General features: G+C 38.4%; 1 protein-coding gene across 5 annotated transcripts in view; it reads right to left on the bottom strand.

Annotated features, from left to right (window-relative positions):
* EYA1 (EYA transcriptional coactivator and phosphatase 1) overlaps nt 1–18,934 on the bottom strand; it is a 138,570-nt gene that overhangs the window by 92,668 nt on the left and 26,968 nt on the right. For 2 of the 5 annotated variants that reach the window (XM_089661048.1, XM_089661047.1), the window contains exons 4-6: nt 15,721–15,787; nt 13,722–13,867; nt 11,946–12,083 (exon numbers count right to left, since the gene is read on the bottom strand). In XM_089661048.1, coding sequence (XP_089517174.1) covers nt 11,946–12,083; nt 13,722–13,867; nt 15,721–15,787 — 351 coding nt within the window. The remainder of the gene's footprint in view (nt 1–11,945; nt 12,084–13,721; nt 13,868–15,720; nt 15,788–18,934) is intronic. The other 3 variants (XM_089661050.1, XM_089661049.1, XM_089661051.1) reach the window with 3 other exon arrangements.

The following is an 18,934-nucleotide window of genomic DNA, read 5'->3' as shown; positions in this document are numbered from 1 at the left end:
TGTGCAAAAACTGGTCCTGTAGAGCCGTGGAAATGGGCACTTCCAACCATTAAAAGTGCTAATGGGAAGCTATAATAATTTTGGGTTAGGTTTTTAAATAGATGTTTTATATGTATTTTTTGTATAAGTCGACATTCTTTGTTTTACAAATAATTATATAATACAGGACAAAGACGTCTAAGAGTACCATGGTTTAGCTAAAAAGACAGCGCAGCAAAAAATCAGTGAGGCATACTAAGCTCTTGTCGAAACATCAAAGCCACAAGGTAAGTTATGACTGCTCTGACTCATTTATGTGTACATTTCAGTTTGAACTATGGAGCTCTATAATCAACAGGCTTTTTCCAGTAGAATTAAACAATGTGTACACTCATACATATGTTTGCAAACCCTTGTATAGATTGCTTTGTGCCTTATGATCCTCTCTATCACACAGTTTTGTCTGACCAAATTGTAGACACTGTCATCTCTGATGACTGGTATTTGGAGACCATGTGATTTAGGTTTTTAGCAAGGGAGCATGCGTTTTTCATTCATTGATTTGATAAATTGGAGAATGGCAAGTAAGGAAACTTTCCTAACCTAGAATGTTGGAATAAAGTAGTTGGTCAATTAGATAAAATACGAATCCTGAACAGTCTTGTACAGTTCCTCTAATGGCAATGTAACACAATTCTGGTGATATACTGTAACCAGCAGAACAAATTAAATATAACTACCATTTTATCTTATGAATGTCAATCCCTCATTCAAACAATCCAGATTCTACATTATTTTGGTCAACCAAGAATTAATGTCTTTCGACATTACTTCAAATCTTAGGTAAATTAGCGGTTTAAAATTGTATTGGTCCTTTTAGTGAAGTACCTATGCCATAGAAAAAAGGTGAGTGGGCTCTCAACATTTCTATCACTGGCTATTTGTTGCCAGTGACAGAATCACTAGTGTGACCTGGCCCTAAGCGTACATTAACATTTTTGCACTTTAGAAAAGATGTGATTGATGTCATTGTAATAAAAAATATATCTATAAAGAAGACACTTATCTATTCCTGTAAGAAAAAGAGGGAATGCAGTTTCATCATTATCACTGAATTACCTGGCTCTAAACTGCAGAAACCACTGGCTTTGTATTAGAATGCCTGGAATGTCACATGGTCACAAATAGCCTCTGGTCGTGTACTTATTAAAATACAGCAAGGCTTTTCTATCACATGTTGAGGGAGGTGGAGCAGCTGCGGATAACAGCCAATCAGCATCTAGCTGAAATAGTTTTAGTAAAAATTCTAAAATGAACTTGCAGTGCTTGCTGTGTGCAGAAGCACTATGCTTAATTGGTACTATTTTTTTAAAAATAAGCTAGGTGTATTATTTTCTGGGCTTATTCTGTTATATAGTGGAAAAAACAAAGCTAGTCTGCTAATTTTTGTTTAGATTCACCTACTGTTAAGCTTAAGAAAGAATGGTTGGTGATATGCAAACTGCCAAATTCAGCACATGTGCAACAAACCAGGAATAGCCATGACTATATTGAGCAACATCATTCATATGAGCAGGGCCATAACTTGAAAGCAAACTGCCCTATAGCAATATTTGTAATAGGTCTCCCAACAGCATGTGTTCATGGTACAAGGCCTAATGGTCATAGTTCATACTGTTAAACCAAGAGGTAAGGCAAAAACGGTGGAAAAAATGCTCTAGTGTCCATGGTCAATAGGAGGAACAAACAGTAGGTGAAAAAAATACTCCAGTGTCAGTGGTCACTAGGAGAGAAAAAAGCCTGTTAGTGGAAGAAAATAAAAACTGCCCTCATATTAATAGTCAGTAGGATGACAACATTTTTTATTATTATACAGGATTTATATAGCGTCAACAGTTTGCGCAGCACTTTACAAAATGAAGGCAGTCATTGCAGTTACAATATAATTTGGTACAAGAGGAAACAGAGGGCCCTGATCATTAGAGCTTACAATCTAGGAGGAAGGGTTGAGTGATACACAAGGTAATAGCTGTGGGGGATTAGCTGATGGAGGAAATAAATTGCAGTTTACTAGTTAGAAGCAGGATAGGCTTCTTTAAAGAGAAAGGTTTCAAAGATCGTCTAAAGGTGGATAGATTAAAAGATAGCCAGACAGATTGGGGTAGGGAGTTCCATAGGATGGGAGAAGCTCGGGAGAAGTCCTGGAGGCAAGCATGGGAGGAGCTGACACGGGAACTAGAGAATAGAAGGTCTTAGGAGGATCGAAGAGAGTGGGTTGGCTGATATGTTGAGACCAGGTTGGTGATGTAGCTGGGGGCAGAGTTGTGGATGGCTTTGTAAGTTATTGTTAGTATTTTGAATTTTATTCATTGGGTGAGTGGAAGCCAGTGGAGGGATTGGCAAAGAGGGGTAGCAGACACTGAACGTTTGGTAAGGTGGATGAGCCTGGCAGCAGTATTTATGATGGACTGGAGGAGGGATAGCCTATGTAAAGGTAAGCCAATGAGGAGGGAGTTGCAGTAGTCGAGGCAAGTGATAACCAGGGAGTGAATTAGGAGCTTTGTGGTATCATTGGTTAAAAAGGGGCATATTCTGGAGATGTTGCGGAGGTTGATGCGGCATGATTTGGACTGGGATTGGATGTGGGCCTTAAAGGATAGTTCAAAATCCAGGGTTACCCCTAGCATCCTGGCATGCAGGGATGGGTTGATAGTGATGCTATTGATCCTGACCGAGAAATCAGGGGAAGAGGCTCGTGGGGGAGGAAATATTATGAGCTCAGCTTTGGATAGATTGAGTTTTAGGAAGTGGTGTGACATCCAGTCTGATATGTCTGTTAGTAAATCGGTGATACGTGAGGAAACTGATGGGTCGAGCTGTGGAGTAGAGAGATAGATTTGTGTCATCAGCATAGAAATGGTATTGGAAACCATGGGAAGCTATCAGCTGACCCAAGGAAGAAGTATAGATCGAGAATAAGAGAGGTCCAGAATAGAACCTTGGGGGGACCCCGACAGTAAGTAGAGTTGTAAGTGACACTGAAGTTGCGGTGAGATTGGTAAGATTCGAACCAACGGAGAGTACAGTCACGGAGATCAAGTAAATAGAACTTTTTGAGAAGGGGTGGTCAACTGTGTCAAAGGCAGCAAAGAGGTCCAAGAGTAAGAGTATGGAATAGTGACCATTGGTTTTAGCGGTTAGTAAGTCATTTGTGAGTTTTAGGAGAGCAGTTTCTGTGGAGTGTTGTGGGCGAAATCCAGACTGAAGGGGGTCGAGAAGGTTATTCTCAATAAGGTGGCAGCTCAACAGGTTGTAGACTAGACGTTCAAGGAATTTGGAGGCAAAATTGAGTAAGGAGATGGGTCTTAGGTTGCTAAGATTGGTGGGGTCCAGTGAGGCCTTTTTAAGTATAGGGGTGACTAGCACATGTTTTAGAGAGTTGGGGAAGATGCTAGTAGAAAGGGAGAGATTGAAGATATGAGTTAAAGAATGAAGGATAGAGCCAGAGGGTGACCGTAGTATTTGCAAGGGAACAGGGTGCAGGTGGAAGGTGGTTAGGTGGCTTTAGAAAAAAAGTTTACCAACCTTCTCTATAGTAGCTGGGTTAAACATGTGAAGTATAGATTGTGCAGGTGGACAAGGAGTGTGGGGTGAGGGAGATATCTGTACAGTATAGATCTCATCACGAATTGTATTAGTCTTATTTTTTACATGATTAGCGATCTCCTGGGCAGTGATAAGTTACTAGGTAGAGGTAAAGAAGGACTAAGTAGAGAGTTAAAGGCAGAAATGAGTTGATGACGATTGCGTGAGAGGGTGTTAATGAGAGTGATAAAACAGATCTGTTTGGCAGTGTGGAGACAAGAATTGTATTTTTGAAGGGTAGATATGTACTGGTCGAAGTCTTGCTGGGTCTTAATGTTACGCCATAAACGCTCAAAAGGACGGCTATGTTTTTTTAGGCATCTTTGAGGCAAAAATGCCTTGGCATCAATGTTTCAAGGGATTAGCATTGGTGGTCAGTAGAAGGAAGGAAAAATAACACTGGTCTGAGCAAGAGATAAAATATTTGGGTCTCTTCAGGGGACTGGGAGAATCTCTGAGGGGCTATATGGGGCTCTAACACACAACAGAAAGGCAGCATTCACTATTGTTATTTTGTGGGGAGACAAAGACTAGTGCTAAGACAGGTTGTCCCAGGAGATTCTACTCTCTTTAAATTGCTGAGTGACTCTGGGTGTTCATGTTCAGTGTTTGTCCTTGTCTTCAATGTGCTTCCAAAGAAGTTACACCAAGGGCACTTGAGTAAAATAAATATAAGGGGAATGGTATGCTGCAAATGCTCTTGAAGTACTTTCTTTTGGAGTACATTATGGGTCTCTGCAGCAGGCTAAGGGACACAGTGCATGGCTGGGGGTCTTTGTAAGTGGGAGTCCTGGCGTAGGTTTGAGTGCATTATACTGTCAGTATGGGCACCACTTGTGATATGAAAGTGAAACTTCCCCTTCATCCTCTCTTTATTGGTGTGATAAGTCACATGATTGAGGGAGGAAGAATAGGGCGTCGCTTCCCAGCAGGTGCGTGCTCTACTGAGAGGTCTGTAGCTGCTTGGCATCAGGGGAGGCATTGGTCTACAATGACTCCCCGTGATGCCTGATGGAGCAGTGTCCAGTGCTGGAACATTTAGCATTCCAGCATTGGGCAGCTGCTGCTGCTCTGCATTGTGTCCTAAAACCTAGAAAAAACATAAGGGCACTTCCTGCAGCCCAGCACTTCTTATTTCAGGGTCCTTGATACCCCATTCCTGACCCAGGACCCAGAATTACGTTATGGGCTGCATTGTCCATGGTTCTGCCAGTGTTGTTAAAAACACAAGAACAGGCAAGTGTTCTAAACATCAGAGTGGATTATGAAACTGGATTCGTATTGGCTTGTGCCTGCATTAGGTAATTACATAAATATTGTACTACTATTTCTGTTTTTGTAAAGCTTTTTTTTTTTAATAACAAACATGTTATACTTACCTGCTCTGTGCAATGGTTTTGCGCAGAGAAGCTCTGATCCTCCTCTTCTGGAATCCCCTGCTGGCATTCCTGTCTTCTCCCCTCTAATGAGTGTCCCCATAGGAAGCCACTTCCCGAGGAGGCACTCGTGTGTGCTCCATCCCAAGCCAGGCAGTTTGCATCTATTCAGAAACACAGCCACAGCTTGGCCCCACCTCCTGCTTTCTGTTCACATATTTTAACTGACAGCAGCAGGAGCCAATTGCTCTTGCTGTTCTCAGCCAAGCCTATGAGACAGGACAGAGGTGAGAAGAGCTACTGCAGACATGCACAGTGCTGGATTGAGATCAAGCTCAGGTTAGTATTTGGAGGGGGCTGGGGGATGTGCTACTATTAAAGGTTTTTGTACCTTAATGCAAGGAAAGCATTATAATAATTATTATTATTCTTATGCAGGATTTATATATCACTAACAGTTTCAGTTGCACTTTACACCTTAAAGGCATACAGTACAATTACAATACAAATTTATACAGGAGGGATCAAGGGGCCCTGCTTGCATTAAGGTAAAATACTTTTTACCTTTACAACCACTTTAACCATCATATGGAAAATATGAAAAATTATTTATTATGTTGTCTTCTATCTGGCTAAAAAAAATGTCATCTATGCTGATGCCAGCTGGCCAATTTAGGGAAAAGGATCAGCTGTTGGGACTCCATTGCTACAATGTCAGTGCCAAGGAATTATGCATGAGTGAGTATACCTGCACGATTGACAAATGCAAGCATGCATGTTTGTGCACTGATTGTTTACATAAACAAATCCATTTAAGATCTTCCAAATGCCATCTTATGCCAATGGGTGCCATTTCATAAAGCTGAATATGTTTATATTACTTATTAACAAATTAAAAATAGTCCCATAAGTAGTTTGTTTATCTATAATATAACTTAAATGCAAGCTCTGCAAAGCACACCGTAAAATTAAGGTTTTGCTGACAGAAGAAGTCTATATGACTGGAGGGAGGTGGGAAGATCTGCATGTAGAGAAGGGAATCCTGTGTCAGCTTGTTAGGAGAAAATTAAACAGACAGGGCAGGTTTTTTAACTTGTCCTACTGGCTGTCCGGCAGGGTTGGTCCTTCCTTAAGATTAGATCATTGTCATATTTTAATTACCTGTAGGCTACTCATAAACATATGACATTGCTTGCCAAATGTGGATGATATTTTCAGACATTCTGTCATATCAAACATTTCTTCATAAATATTAACTCTTATCTTTGCTGAAAAAAGTTATTTTTTTAAAAAAACACCTGCAACGCTGCCAGCTATTTAGCTGATGCTTCCAAGTACAGTAATTGTGTATGTGAAGTATACAATATATGACTTTTAAATCACCTCAAGAGGGATAAAACAACTTGTAACAATATCACTTATCCAACTGAAAACAGACAGCTCTACAATCTACACTCACCAGCCACTTTATTAGGCGTCAGTGTCAAGAAGTGTCAAGAAAATATCCCCCACACCATTACACCACCAGCCTGAACCTTTGATACAAGGCAGGATGGATCCAAGCTTTCATGTTGTTTATGCCAAATTCTGACCCTACCATCTGAATGTCGTAGCAACAGATCTGCCCATTCTACTTTGACCTCTGACATCAACAAGGCATTTTTATCCATACAATTGCTGCTCACTGATAATATCTCTTTTTTGGACCATTCTCTGCAAACCCTAGAGATGGGTGTGCATGAAAATCCCAGTAGATGAGCAGTTTTTTAAATACTCAGATCAGCCCGTCTGGCACCAACAACCATGCCATATTCAAAGTCACTTAAATCCCCTTTCTTCCCTATTTTGATGCTCGGTTTGAACTTCAGCAAGTTGTCTTCACCACGTCTACATGCCTAAATGCATTGAGTTGCTGCCATGTGATTGGCTGATTAGCAATTTGTGTTCCCAAGCAATTGAACAGGTGTATCTAATAAAGTGGCCAGTGAGTATACAAACTAATATTTAAGGCAACATCAATCTACATCAGGGGTTCTCAAGTTGTAGCCCTCAGAGCCCTCCTATGCAGCCCTCCACCTCAAACTGAATGCAGGAGTTTTGGTGCACTTTCAGAAAATGCACTGCACCTATAATAGAGCTCTATGGAAAAGAGCAACTAACCCACAGGAAAGCCGCAGATGCACTGCACCGCACTAAACCGCAGCAAATCAATGTGAAAGCAGCCTTATAGGGGGCTCAGGACAGTAAGGATTCATTTACATTTTTCACTTTGGACGGGGGGGTAAAGTTGAGATTAGTTTTTACCACCACCCCCAACTACTGGTGTAGTGTCAGGGGTCACAGTGACAACCCCATCCCATGCTCCAGGGGTCCCCTCCCTGTCACATTCTGGCAGCCTCCCTGTCACATTCTGTTTTACACTTGGACAGGAGGGTCAGCGGGGGGGTGACATATACAAGAACAGATCCTCTCCATTTTCCTCCTGCGATTGCTGAAATCCAGCTTATCCCCCTCTCCCTCCCACCTTCATTCAGCGTCTGCAGGAGGAAAATGTTCATTGTGCTGTTCAAAATAAAAATTCTGAACCATTTTATTTAATTGTGGCCCATGACTGGTTACCAAATCACCTAAGTGGCCTCACTCTTCATAAGGTTGAGCACCCCTGAACTACATAGAGATCTTTAGAATGAATGATCTGCCAGCTCTTTCTTATGTGAACAAACATTACTTAGGCTTACAGTGCCTTAGGTTAATCTGTGAACTCAATCATATTTTAATTACTTCTAAAACAAATCTGTTTTAGTGGAATTGCTAAATATTACCCAATAAATCATCACCAAACAGAATTGCTAGGCACTGAGGTTGATTTACTGAAGTAACATCCTTTCACTTTATTGCTTACTCAAAATATCCAATCAGATCTGGGGGCATTAACATTTCTCCTGCTGATCCTCCTTGCTATTTGAAATAAACAAAACCTAGAGTGAATAACCTGGTTTTACAATTTTATTGAGTACTATATAACCATTGTCTTACAACTGTTTTGTAACATGAAAACAGTACTTTTACAGTGACAAAAATCTTACCACTTCATATAGAAATATATCAATGCTACACATGCTGACAAATTTAAAAATATGTAAGAGTTGAAACATATGAATGAAACATAAAAGCTTAATGTAGTATTAAAATTTATTATAACTATTTAGGCATTAACACATAAATATATATTTATCTTTTAAAAATATTACTTTTTAACTTAGTCTCCTTAGTCTTTTAAGCTATGGATTATGTACTGTGTCGCAGAATATATGTTTCAAAATACAGCAGTGAAATATATTCAGCAGACGAATTTCAAATCAAGAATCCTAATTGAACAGGCACCTAAAACTAATTAAAATGCATATTACATTTAGGTGTGGCCTTCCTAATATAAGGAAAGCTAAAGAAAATAGCACAGATAGATATTTTAAGAATAACATAAAACTAACACATAAACATATCCAGTAATAGAAGAACAACAGAACTCTCAGGGCATGAGTAACATACACAGAAACTATGCCTGAGTTTCCAACAACACTCGTATACTGTTTCTAATACAGAAAAAGCAGCCACACAACAATACAATTTGGCTTCTGGGAAAGCCTGTTTCTTTTTTTTGGGACATCTAATCGGATAGCCACATTACGGGCCTCACTCTGAGATTTCGAACAGAAGTTCATTTGCTTCCTATAATCAGTGCCCTTGCCATGGGCTATGTCTATCATCAGCGTACAATATACGAGGCAGAAGTTAGTGCCGTCCTCTTGGGAAAGGTCTATGAAGGCCAGATGGGCTCTTTAATCCCAGATCTTTTCCCTTTTCACATTTGCTGCTGTTCAGACATCATTTGCACTGTTTTTAAAATGTCTCTCTCGGTTCCTGGCCATTAGACACAAACATAAAGTACTTTCCCTAAAATCTGTTTTCATTGTAGACTTTGTAGGGGAACAGTTGGCCTTTATGAATGACAGTCTACAGATTTGTGAAGAAGAAACTATTCCTGAATACAGGCTAGTTCTCGATTACAAAAAACGTTAGGCAAACTGAGTATCTAGAAAACAATACATATTTAGATTTCAAATATGCTTAGGCAGAAAATGAAATAATAAGCAACAGAAACCTAAGAAAATTATAATTTATATTACAACCACATCACGTCTTGGCGACAATCCTTAAGCCTTATATCCACATAAGCAGCTACAGCAATCCCTTAAATTGTACAGGGACCTCAAAGCAGAGCAAGGATTCAAAGGTCTCTTAAAGCAAACAAAGCGGATCATTTTTCTTGGAGAAGGAAGAAAACATAATTCCAGAATAGAATTAACATCAATGTGCAAAGCTGTAATATACTGCACTTTTTTGTAACAGTAATGATCACTAAAAGCATTATTTATACAGGTGATAAGAAAATATCATGTACATGAACTGAAAATTGTGCTTATGAGTATCGAGTACAGTATAGGTTTTATAAAATTTATATCACTAGCTTAATGAAAATATTTTAGGACTAAAAATACTTTTTAATTTTTTAATCACTATAATTGAATTATGCATTAATTTTGTTTATAACATCTATCCCAATGTAAATGAGTAAACTAGAGCAGATTTTTATAAAACACTATGTACCCAAGTCTGAAAAACAGCAAAATAATTGTTTAATTTTAGCAATAATGCGCAGGCTTATAACAGAAAATTATTCACGTAATATTGACAGCTGACATTTAGTTCATATCAATCACTGTTTCTAATATTGTCTAATATTTATGCATAGTATAGAAAATAAATATCTACTAGGCAGTTAAAAATAATAGGTCCAACATTTTCAACCAATAAATTAAATGGAAATAAATATGGCCGTTAACCTATGTATTACTGATTGAAAAGTTCCTCATTCAATATTCCCATGCTTTGGGCACCTACTCACTACAACTATATCTCTACAGCCATTTAAATAAAGAGCAACTTTTGAAAGGGCATCAATTGTTTTCACTTCTATCATCTGTAAAGTACATCAAGCAGAGTGTGTCTGTATCAGATGGTCAGCCCAGCAGCTCTGTGATTGCTCAGCTAACAGTTCAAAGGTACAGAGGCCTCAATAGAGCCTGACAAACCCAGGATCAATATGCATTAAGACTGACAACACAGAAGTGCTATTTCTTCTACTCAACAGGACATCAAAAACTGAACTTACAGAGAAAGCAGTAATGTAAACATTAAAAAAACAGGATATTCCACAGAAAAAAATCTAGGAACAGCAGCTGGCAATATTTCTCATAGAGAAATGTGTTTTGCTAATCCCAGCTAGTCCGCTTCTAAGACCTGCCAAGCAGTGGGCCTCATGGCTGAAACTGACACAACAGCTTTGTGCATTGCCCATAGCAATCAGTTAGACTTCTTTTTTATGTTCTTAGAGAAATTACAAACTGAAAAAGAGAAACGGATTGATTGCTAGAGGAAAAATAAACAGCAATCCCTATTTTCCAAGAATACAAATATCTGATAGCAAACTCAGAATAGACAACCCAGCACCAAAACTAAAATGAAACAAACACAGATTTAAAGCATTTAATAATAAAAATAACAGATTTAAATGAAGAACTATCTCCTTTCCCGAACATTCAGATTTTCCCATGTGGACAGAAGTAAGAAGCTAATTAGTTACCAGGGACAACACAATATATTCGGACTGACACATTAGCAAAAAGAATGCTCATTACTTTTATTAAAATGCTATCGTCCTATAACTTTTCCTCAACTACAATTTCCAAATAATAAAAAAAAATCAGGTGATATTTATTTTCTGGGAACACATATTTCCCAATGTTGCTCTATCCAAATGTGTGCAAATCATTCATAGTTCTCTTTCTACTATTTGCAACTGAATGCTTGCAAGTGCTGCTTCACTTCCTTTTTAGTAAATGTCTGCAACCAATCTGTAAAGGTATGCCTGTTTTTCGTACATTTGTCGAAAGTCTTATGAACTAGACAGAGACAGAATGAACACACTGATCTGTCTCATAATTAAGGCTTCATGCGCACTGGCTTAAAAAACGGCAGTGCTCTTGGCAGAAAAAAACGCTAATTTTGAGGGGTTTTTGTACTAGCTTTTAGGAGTGTTTAGCAGCGTTTAGGAGTGTTTAGTGTTTTTCTGCCATAAAAATGCTCTAAAAAACCACAAAACAGAAGGATTTATTTTCCTGCCTCTAAATGCTGAGCTTTAAAAATGCCTCTAGACTATCTAATGTGCACTGACACATAGGATAAAACTAGTTGCTTCTACAGGCAAAACACTAAACTCCTCTAGCAGCAGTGTTTTTTTAAGCCAGCGTGAATGGAGCCTAAGGTGATGTAGACCACTTTTTTAAACAGCCAGAAACTGCAGCACATTAGCAGATGTAACAATTGAGACTTTATTAATAAATGTTCCCTATTGACTGGACCTTGTGCAGGAACCCTTGCTAAAATATAACAAAGCCAAACCTTGATATACAAGGACTTGGAATGTATAAGTTAACTTTTTTCCACCTGACACAATATTTGTAGTTCTGCTTAGGCTGGCAGTACTGTGCTATAGAACCTGATTGGTTCACAGGGCTTACAATTCATGCTCAGTCTGACATCTGCTGCATTGTGGGAAGTTGACATGAAGATAGACTTTAGACAATTATACCAGTAGCATATATATTTAATTTTTACATACATTTGACTTTTTTAGATTTGCCTGCAGTTCCACATCAATAGAATTTATCTTTTTCTTTAACCAGTAGACTGATGACTCCCTAATCCATAACCCCGTCCCTTACTTTTAGCTGCTAATGTAGGCAGATGTGAGGCAACAGGCACACCAACCATCATCTGTAACTCTTATCTACAGATACAGCCATATCAGAAGCATCCACTTACCTTGCATTTGGTAACTGTATGGGGCCTGTCCCGGCTGAGGCGTACTAAAGCTTGAGCCATAACTCTGAAATCCAACTTGGCTTGGTGACTGTGATTGCGGCAGTCCTCCTTCAGTCTTGATGCCTGCCCACAATGCACCTAAATCAGTTAGTGACATCAGATACACATGTCCAAACTTAGACAAATGGTCATTTCATAGGGCTGCTGAATTCAGAAAAAGAACAAAACCAACATATTGCGCTACTATAATGGATCTAGCTTTACTAGGTATTGAAAATAAGCAAATATTGTATAAGCAATTAGAAACTCAACAGATAATTAAAATATGTTTTCAGCATTAGAAGGCGTGGCTTTAAATGGAAATAAAAATATTACCAAATGTTCTTAGATTCTTTAGATTCTTGAGAGGATATTTGCCTTTCAGGATATAATAATGTGTCTTATGTAGTCACAATTCCGTATTCACTGCATTACATTGTATATTGGTGTCTATAGATGTTAGCTGCTCTTCTTCTACACCTTAGTGTTACACAAAAATACAAAAGCTCCTCTAGGCACAACCTTCCTTGTTACACAACCTAAATAACCACTGGTTATATTGAAATATTAACAATACATTATAATTAGGTTTTTTTTTTCTGGCTAACAGCATTTTTCCCTGAGTAACTTTTCTTGTGTGCTCCCTTGCTGTCCATCTTGGGTAAGATCTAGTGTCAGAGCTTACTCTACAGGATGATCTCTCTGAATGGCCAAAGTGGCAGCATCTCATTATTGACCTTTTTAACTTTTCCACTGTTCTCCTCTTTGGTTATATTTTGGTAGATTGCAATTTTTGTCTTTTTTCCCTCCTGCTCTTTGCATTAGCAACAGGAAATTACACCATTACAAATATATGTGATTCAGCAGATGGAAGCAAACTTCTTCAGGTTATTGCCACTAATTGAAAACCTAACAAAACCTTTCTGCAGCATGGCCATTTATAGTCTTTGCTGGTAGCACATGTCATAGGGTGACAACATAACAGAGCAATTGCGAAACAGAAAGATAAGTCCTTATAGCAGGAAGTGTCTAAACAAAGACTAATGGCAGGAATGCCAGGTAATATTATAATAAAATATATATTTAACATTTTTAAAAGACTTTTAGATTACATTAACATGCTAAAGTTTATGTGAGATTTTACACTGTGGCCTCTTGCCACAGTGCAAGGTGTGAATCCCTTTTTATCTAGAACCTTGCTGGGGCAAAAATATAAATATCTCACCTTGCCTCCTATGGCTAACTAATCTTCAGAACGTTTGCCCTCCACAGCTTAGCACTACCCATTTTTAATAACAGTTCAGTCCAAATAATAAAGAATTTACAAGATGCTGTAAATAGTACATGAAGCCTTTTCTATTTCAGCTGCTCATTATGAATAGAATGCCTGAACTTCTCAAGACTCCACACCCTATTAAAAGACTATGTATTCTATCAACTACCAGAGCCCATGAGATCTCTGAGAGTTGCAGCTGAACAACAGCTGAAGGGTTCTGTGTCCCATAACTACAGTGTACATAAATGCCATGTTCTTATTCAGGTCTATTATTGTATCTTAATTTCTACAGCAAATGTGAAAAAGTATGTATTAGTATATATGGTATTTTGTTATAGAATAGAGAATACTAAAATATGTTGAATGATGAAAAGATATTTACTAGTCTATCAAGAAAAAATGAAGGCAGAGATAAAATAATACAGAATGAATGATAGTTTGAACAAAAATAGGTAGCCTACCATAAGGAGGAATTCCATAGGGCTGTCCTGGTTGGGGGTACGTTGCATAGGCTGTGGCTTGTTGCATTCCAGTGGGAAATGGAGCTTGCCCATATGCTGCCATTGTTTGTGAAGATGGGGTGGGCAGAATATGTGGGTAAGCTCTGCTATTAAAAATACAACAAAAAGGGGCAATACTTCAGTAAAAATGAGCAAGCTAGCAACATTCTCTTGAATACCCTCGCCACTCAATTACTAATGATATTATTCTAACATTTACATAAATTTTTAGGTGTTAGATATCGAAATAAATTACAATGTAATGCAATAAACTACAATGTGTTGGCAATAAAAAATACTATTGGTTCAAAATACACTGGGGTAGCTTTACTAAAAGAGTTGAGAATATTCACCTAGCAAAGTGAAGCTGTCTTCAGTTTGAATATGCAATCATGTGCGCAGGAATAAAAAACAGGATTTTGCCTTGCACATGATTGCTGAAATCACTTTGCTATGTGAATATTTTCTAGCTTTTTAGCAAACCAACCCCACTGAATGACAAAATCACAGTATAAATATATGCCCTAAACTACTGTCCTATAATTAAGGTATGGCTCTAGAACTCAGAGAAGAAAGGAATGAAAATGAAATAAAGGCTCTAGCTCAGTAGGATCAGTAAGAATGTGAAAAGAGCATATAATGGTCAGGGAAAAACTATGAAGGGAGGGAGAGAAAATTGAAGAGACTAGAATAGGGTATGCTTTTAGAAACTAGAAGAAGAAAGAAAAGGATATATAGACTAACAAAGGTAATAAAGAGGAAAACTTAGGAGGAAGAAGGGGAATTTAAAGACAGGACAAGAAAAAATGTATGGAAAGTGGAGAATTCAAGATGGTAGAAGGAAAAGGGTATATCAATAGGGGTAAAGAGAGGGAAAAAAGAGAAGGGTTCTTGAAAGGGGGAGGAAGAAGAAGAGGAGTATAGAGGTTGGAGAGGGAAGAAGAGGCATATAGAAATTGGAGGAGGAAAAAGAAAAATAGGAGGAAGAAGAGGAGTAGAGATAATATAGGGTGAAAATGAGATATATAGAGTTTGGTGTAGGAAGAAGAGGAGTATAGAGAGTGGAGGAGGGAGAAGAGGTGTATAGAGACTATGGTATAAAAAAGAGGTGTATAGAGCATGGAGAAGGAAGAGGAGGAGTAGAGAGACGTAGGAAAAAAATGAGGAGTATAGGGCCTGAAGAAGTTAGAAGAGGAGTATAGAGACTGGAGGAGGAGGAAGAAGAAGTTTATAGAGACTGTAGGATGAAGAAGAGATTTAGTGCCTGGAGAAGGAAGAAGAAAAGTTTAGAGACTGGAGTAGGAAGAAGATGAGTATAGAGCCTGCAGGAGAGAGAAGAAGAGTATAAAGCCTGAAGAAATAAGAAGAGGAGTATAGAAATTGGAGGAGAAAAAAGATGAGTATACAGACTGGAGGAGGAAGAATAGGATTGTGGAAAATGGAGGTATATATAGTCTGAAGGAGGAAGGAAAGATTTAATAGTGGAAAAAGTTATGACACTATAGGAAAGATAGATTTGCAGAGAATCAAGATAAGTATAAAGGGTAAAGAGGTATCTAGACTGAAAAAATACATATAAGTCAAGAGAGGGAAGAGGGTAAAAGCCTAATGGAAACATTACCACCACGGGAGTCAGAAAAATAGAATGGGGAGGGAACAGTATAGGAATGAACAGAGAAAAAGAGCAAGTGCAATATAAAAAGGTGGAAACAGAAAGACATACAGTGTTGGAGAAGGGAAAGAATGGAAGAAGGAAAATGTCAGGAGACACAGACAGGCTGTAGAAAGTAAGGGAGTTCAGACTGAGAGAAAGTTGAAACCTAATGCCTTAGCTGTCTTCCACAGCACAGCAGTACCTTAGGATCTAACAATTAACTGGCAGACGTGCTCAAAACATAAAATGACAGGTTTATGCTTGTCATGTGTTCATTTCATTAGACTACAAAGAATGGAATCTTACTTGGATGGGTAGATCTGTGGGGAAAACTGGTGTGTTTGTCTGGGGCTGAATCCACTGCTTCCAATAACTCCACATAGAGAAAGGAAAAAGAGAGGACAACAAATCAAATACCCATCTTGGGATTATTGGAAACTCTTGCCATGTATAGCTGCTAAAATCCTGCTTTCTGACTAACATTGGATTTGGTGGACATATCTTGATTTTAGTTTGATCATATACCAGTTCACATAATGATATGACAAATGTAGATCACTTATTAGCATAAACTATATAACATATTTTGTAACTGTGGTATAAAAAGGTAAATTACTGTAAAACGTCCTTGAATAAAACTTTGGGGTTGATTAGCTAAAACTGGAGTAGTGCAATATCTGGTGCAGCTCTGCATAAAAAACAATCAGCTTCCGTTTAATTTTTTTTTGTAAAAACTTAAATGAACAACAAAGTTAGAAGCTGATTGGCTACTGCACTAAATTTTGTACTCTTCTGTTTTAGTAAATCATCCTCTTTGTACCTATTTAAAGCCAGCTCCACAGAAAACTGATCATTTTTGTTTGATGTAAGACTTTGGATCGACAGTTTCCTATAAAATAGTAGTTTCTGTCTCAACCCTCTACCACAATACCTTAACACATGACCAGATTTCATATTTATTATAGAGGATCTAATAACCCCCTCCGTTGCTATGTGATGGCTTTGGCAGTTGGGTGGTATAGGGAAATATTGATTACCTCTTGTGACTTATCAGGCATCTGTGATTCAACTTGCCAAAAAAGCACAAAAAACTGAAATATCAGTTTTTCTCGGAGTGGGCCTTCAAAAAGAATCTGTCTGCAGTAGATGAGCATTTGGTCACAGAGCAGTGCAGTAATTGATAGAAGTGATACATTATTTCAAAATGTTTGTGTACAGACAAATGTTGCAATGTAATACAAAAGGCACTTTGAGGGCAACCATATCCATGTAGAGTAATACAAAAAGTTCTAGCACTATTGAAGCTTCTATGTAATTTTCTGAAAAGAGACCAGTTTTAAAGTGTATCTCCCCAATTAAGGTTTATTTTAGTTTGGACAGAATAGAGAAGGGTTAGAACCTCTGTCAAAATGTATTGCTGTTTGTCGCCTTTTTTGGGGGAAATTTCCCTCACTTCCTGCCCTTGTAAATCTGTTATCGAATAGCAAGAGTAGGGCAAAGCTAGAACACCCATCAGCTCTTCCTTCTGTCTGTGCAGCCTTTGGAGACATCCCCTCAATTTCTATCCTGAGTGACAGCATTGGGGGGAATCTCCCCAACAGAAGCAACAAAGAGCAATAAAACTTGACAAAGGTCCTATCCCTTCCCTACTTTTCTAAAACCTGGAGTTACACTTTAAGGGGTACCAAAAATTATTCTACTCTAGAAATCTGAATTAGCTTACAACAGCTCGTGACACATTCACAATCACTATAAATATCAATGATCTTCTGCTTACTAATAGTTAGCCTTCTGTCCACAGTTAACACCAATTGAAGCTGGATAGACTTTAGGAAAACACACATAAACACACACAGACACATACAGAAACACCATTAACAAGAGCAGATAAGCATCCAATAAATATATTAAGAGAATATTTAAACCAACCATTTCATATTCCTGATATGTGTCTGCTGTACTATCAACTTGTATGAAAAAATATCCTAGTGTTTCCTTTGTGTGCAGTGTATAGTTTTTCTGCAAGTCCCTCTGCTTTCCAATTTAAAAAAAAAAAACTGACCACACAAGGCACGAGAGTGCAGAGTGGTCAGTTCTCTAGCTGTGCTTATAACTCAGCCTGCTCTTCTCCAATGATCAGACTTGTGCTGACACCCTCCGCACAGCTGTTCACTAGGAAGGTCAGTGTTCTGCTGTTTCTCCACCCTCACCTCTCTTTGCAGCTGAGAACAGAGGGTATGTGATCACTTGAAAAAAAAGGGGAAATAAGGTATTTATAATGTTTTTATATCTATACACAAATGTTTTGCCTTTGATTTCTATTTTAAACTCTGTGGGTTATTTTACAGGGTAAGGGTTTACATATACTATATTACCAAAAGTATTCGAACGCTTGCCTTTTTTAATCCACATGAACTTTAATGGCATCCCAGTCTTAGTCCAAAGGGTTCAATACTGAGTTGGACCACCCTTTGCAGCTATAACAGCTTCAACTCTTTTGGGAAGGCTGTCCACAAGGTTTAGGAGTGTGTCTATGGGAATGATTGACCATTCTTCCAGAAGGGCATTTGTGAGGTCAGGCACTGATGTCGGATGAGAAGGTCTGGCTCGCAGTCTCCACTTTAATTCCTCCCTATCAGGTTGAGGTGCAGGCCAGTCAAGATCTTCCACCCTAAACTCGCTCATCCATGTCTTTATGGACCTTGCTTTGTGCACTGGTGCGCAGTCATGTTGGAACAGGAAGGGGCCATCCCTAAACTGTCCCCACAAAGTATTGAGCATGAAATTGTCCAAAATGTCTTGGTATGCTGATGCCTTAAGAGTTCCCTTCACTGGAACTAAGGGGCCAAGCCCAACCCCTGAACTCTGCTTCCACTTTGTTATAATACTACTAACAGTTGAATGTGAAATATTTAGCATCAAGGGAATTTCATGGATGGACTTATTGTACAGGTGGCAACCAATCACAGGACCACACTTGAATTCACTGAGCTCCTGGGAGCAACCCATTCTTTCACAAATGTTTGTAGATGCAGTCTGCATGCCTAGGTGCTTGATTTTATACACCTGTGGCCATGGTGGTGATTGGAACACCTGAATCCAATGATTTTGTAGAGGGGTGTCCCAATACTTTTGGCAATATAGTGTATACTTTAAATAAAGAGGGCTGCAGGAGTCACAATAAAAGCGAGCATGTACATTCCTCTCCAGAAAAAAAGAGAATCTGCATTTTATAAAATTGCATAAAGGCTAATCAAATATTACATTGATTTATTTTTTTTTAATACTGAATTTAATTTGAATGCATTTGACAATTTAACTAGAGCGAGAGTTGAGGTATACCACAAGCTTCACTGTCTAGGGGAGATGTACAAAAGGACTTCATTGACTTTTCCTCTTACTTTGAAAAGCATAGGTGACATGACAGGGCCCCCTTTTAAAGCTACAAGACAGCTTAACAGCCATAAGTGCTTTATACTTAAGAAAAACTTCCCAGGCCTCTTGCTTGCCAAATCCGCTC

This window comes from Staurois parvus, unplaced genomic scaffold (assembly GCF_062004578.1).
Source record: "Staurois parvus isolate SC_StPar_1 unplaced genomic scaffold, SC_StPar_1.0 ptg001302l, whole genome shotgun sequence".
Lineage (NCBI taxonomy): Eukaryota > Metazoa > Chordata > Amphibia > Anura > Ranidae > Staurois > Staurois parvus.
This window is presented reverse-complemented; position numbering and strand designations above follow the sequence as displayed.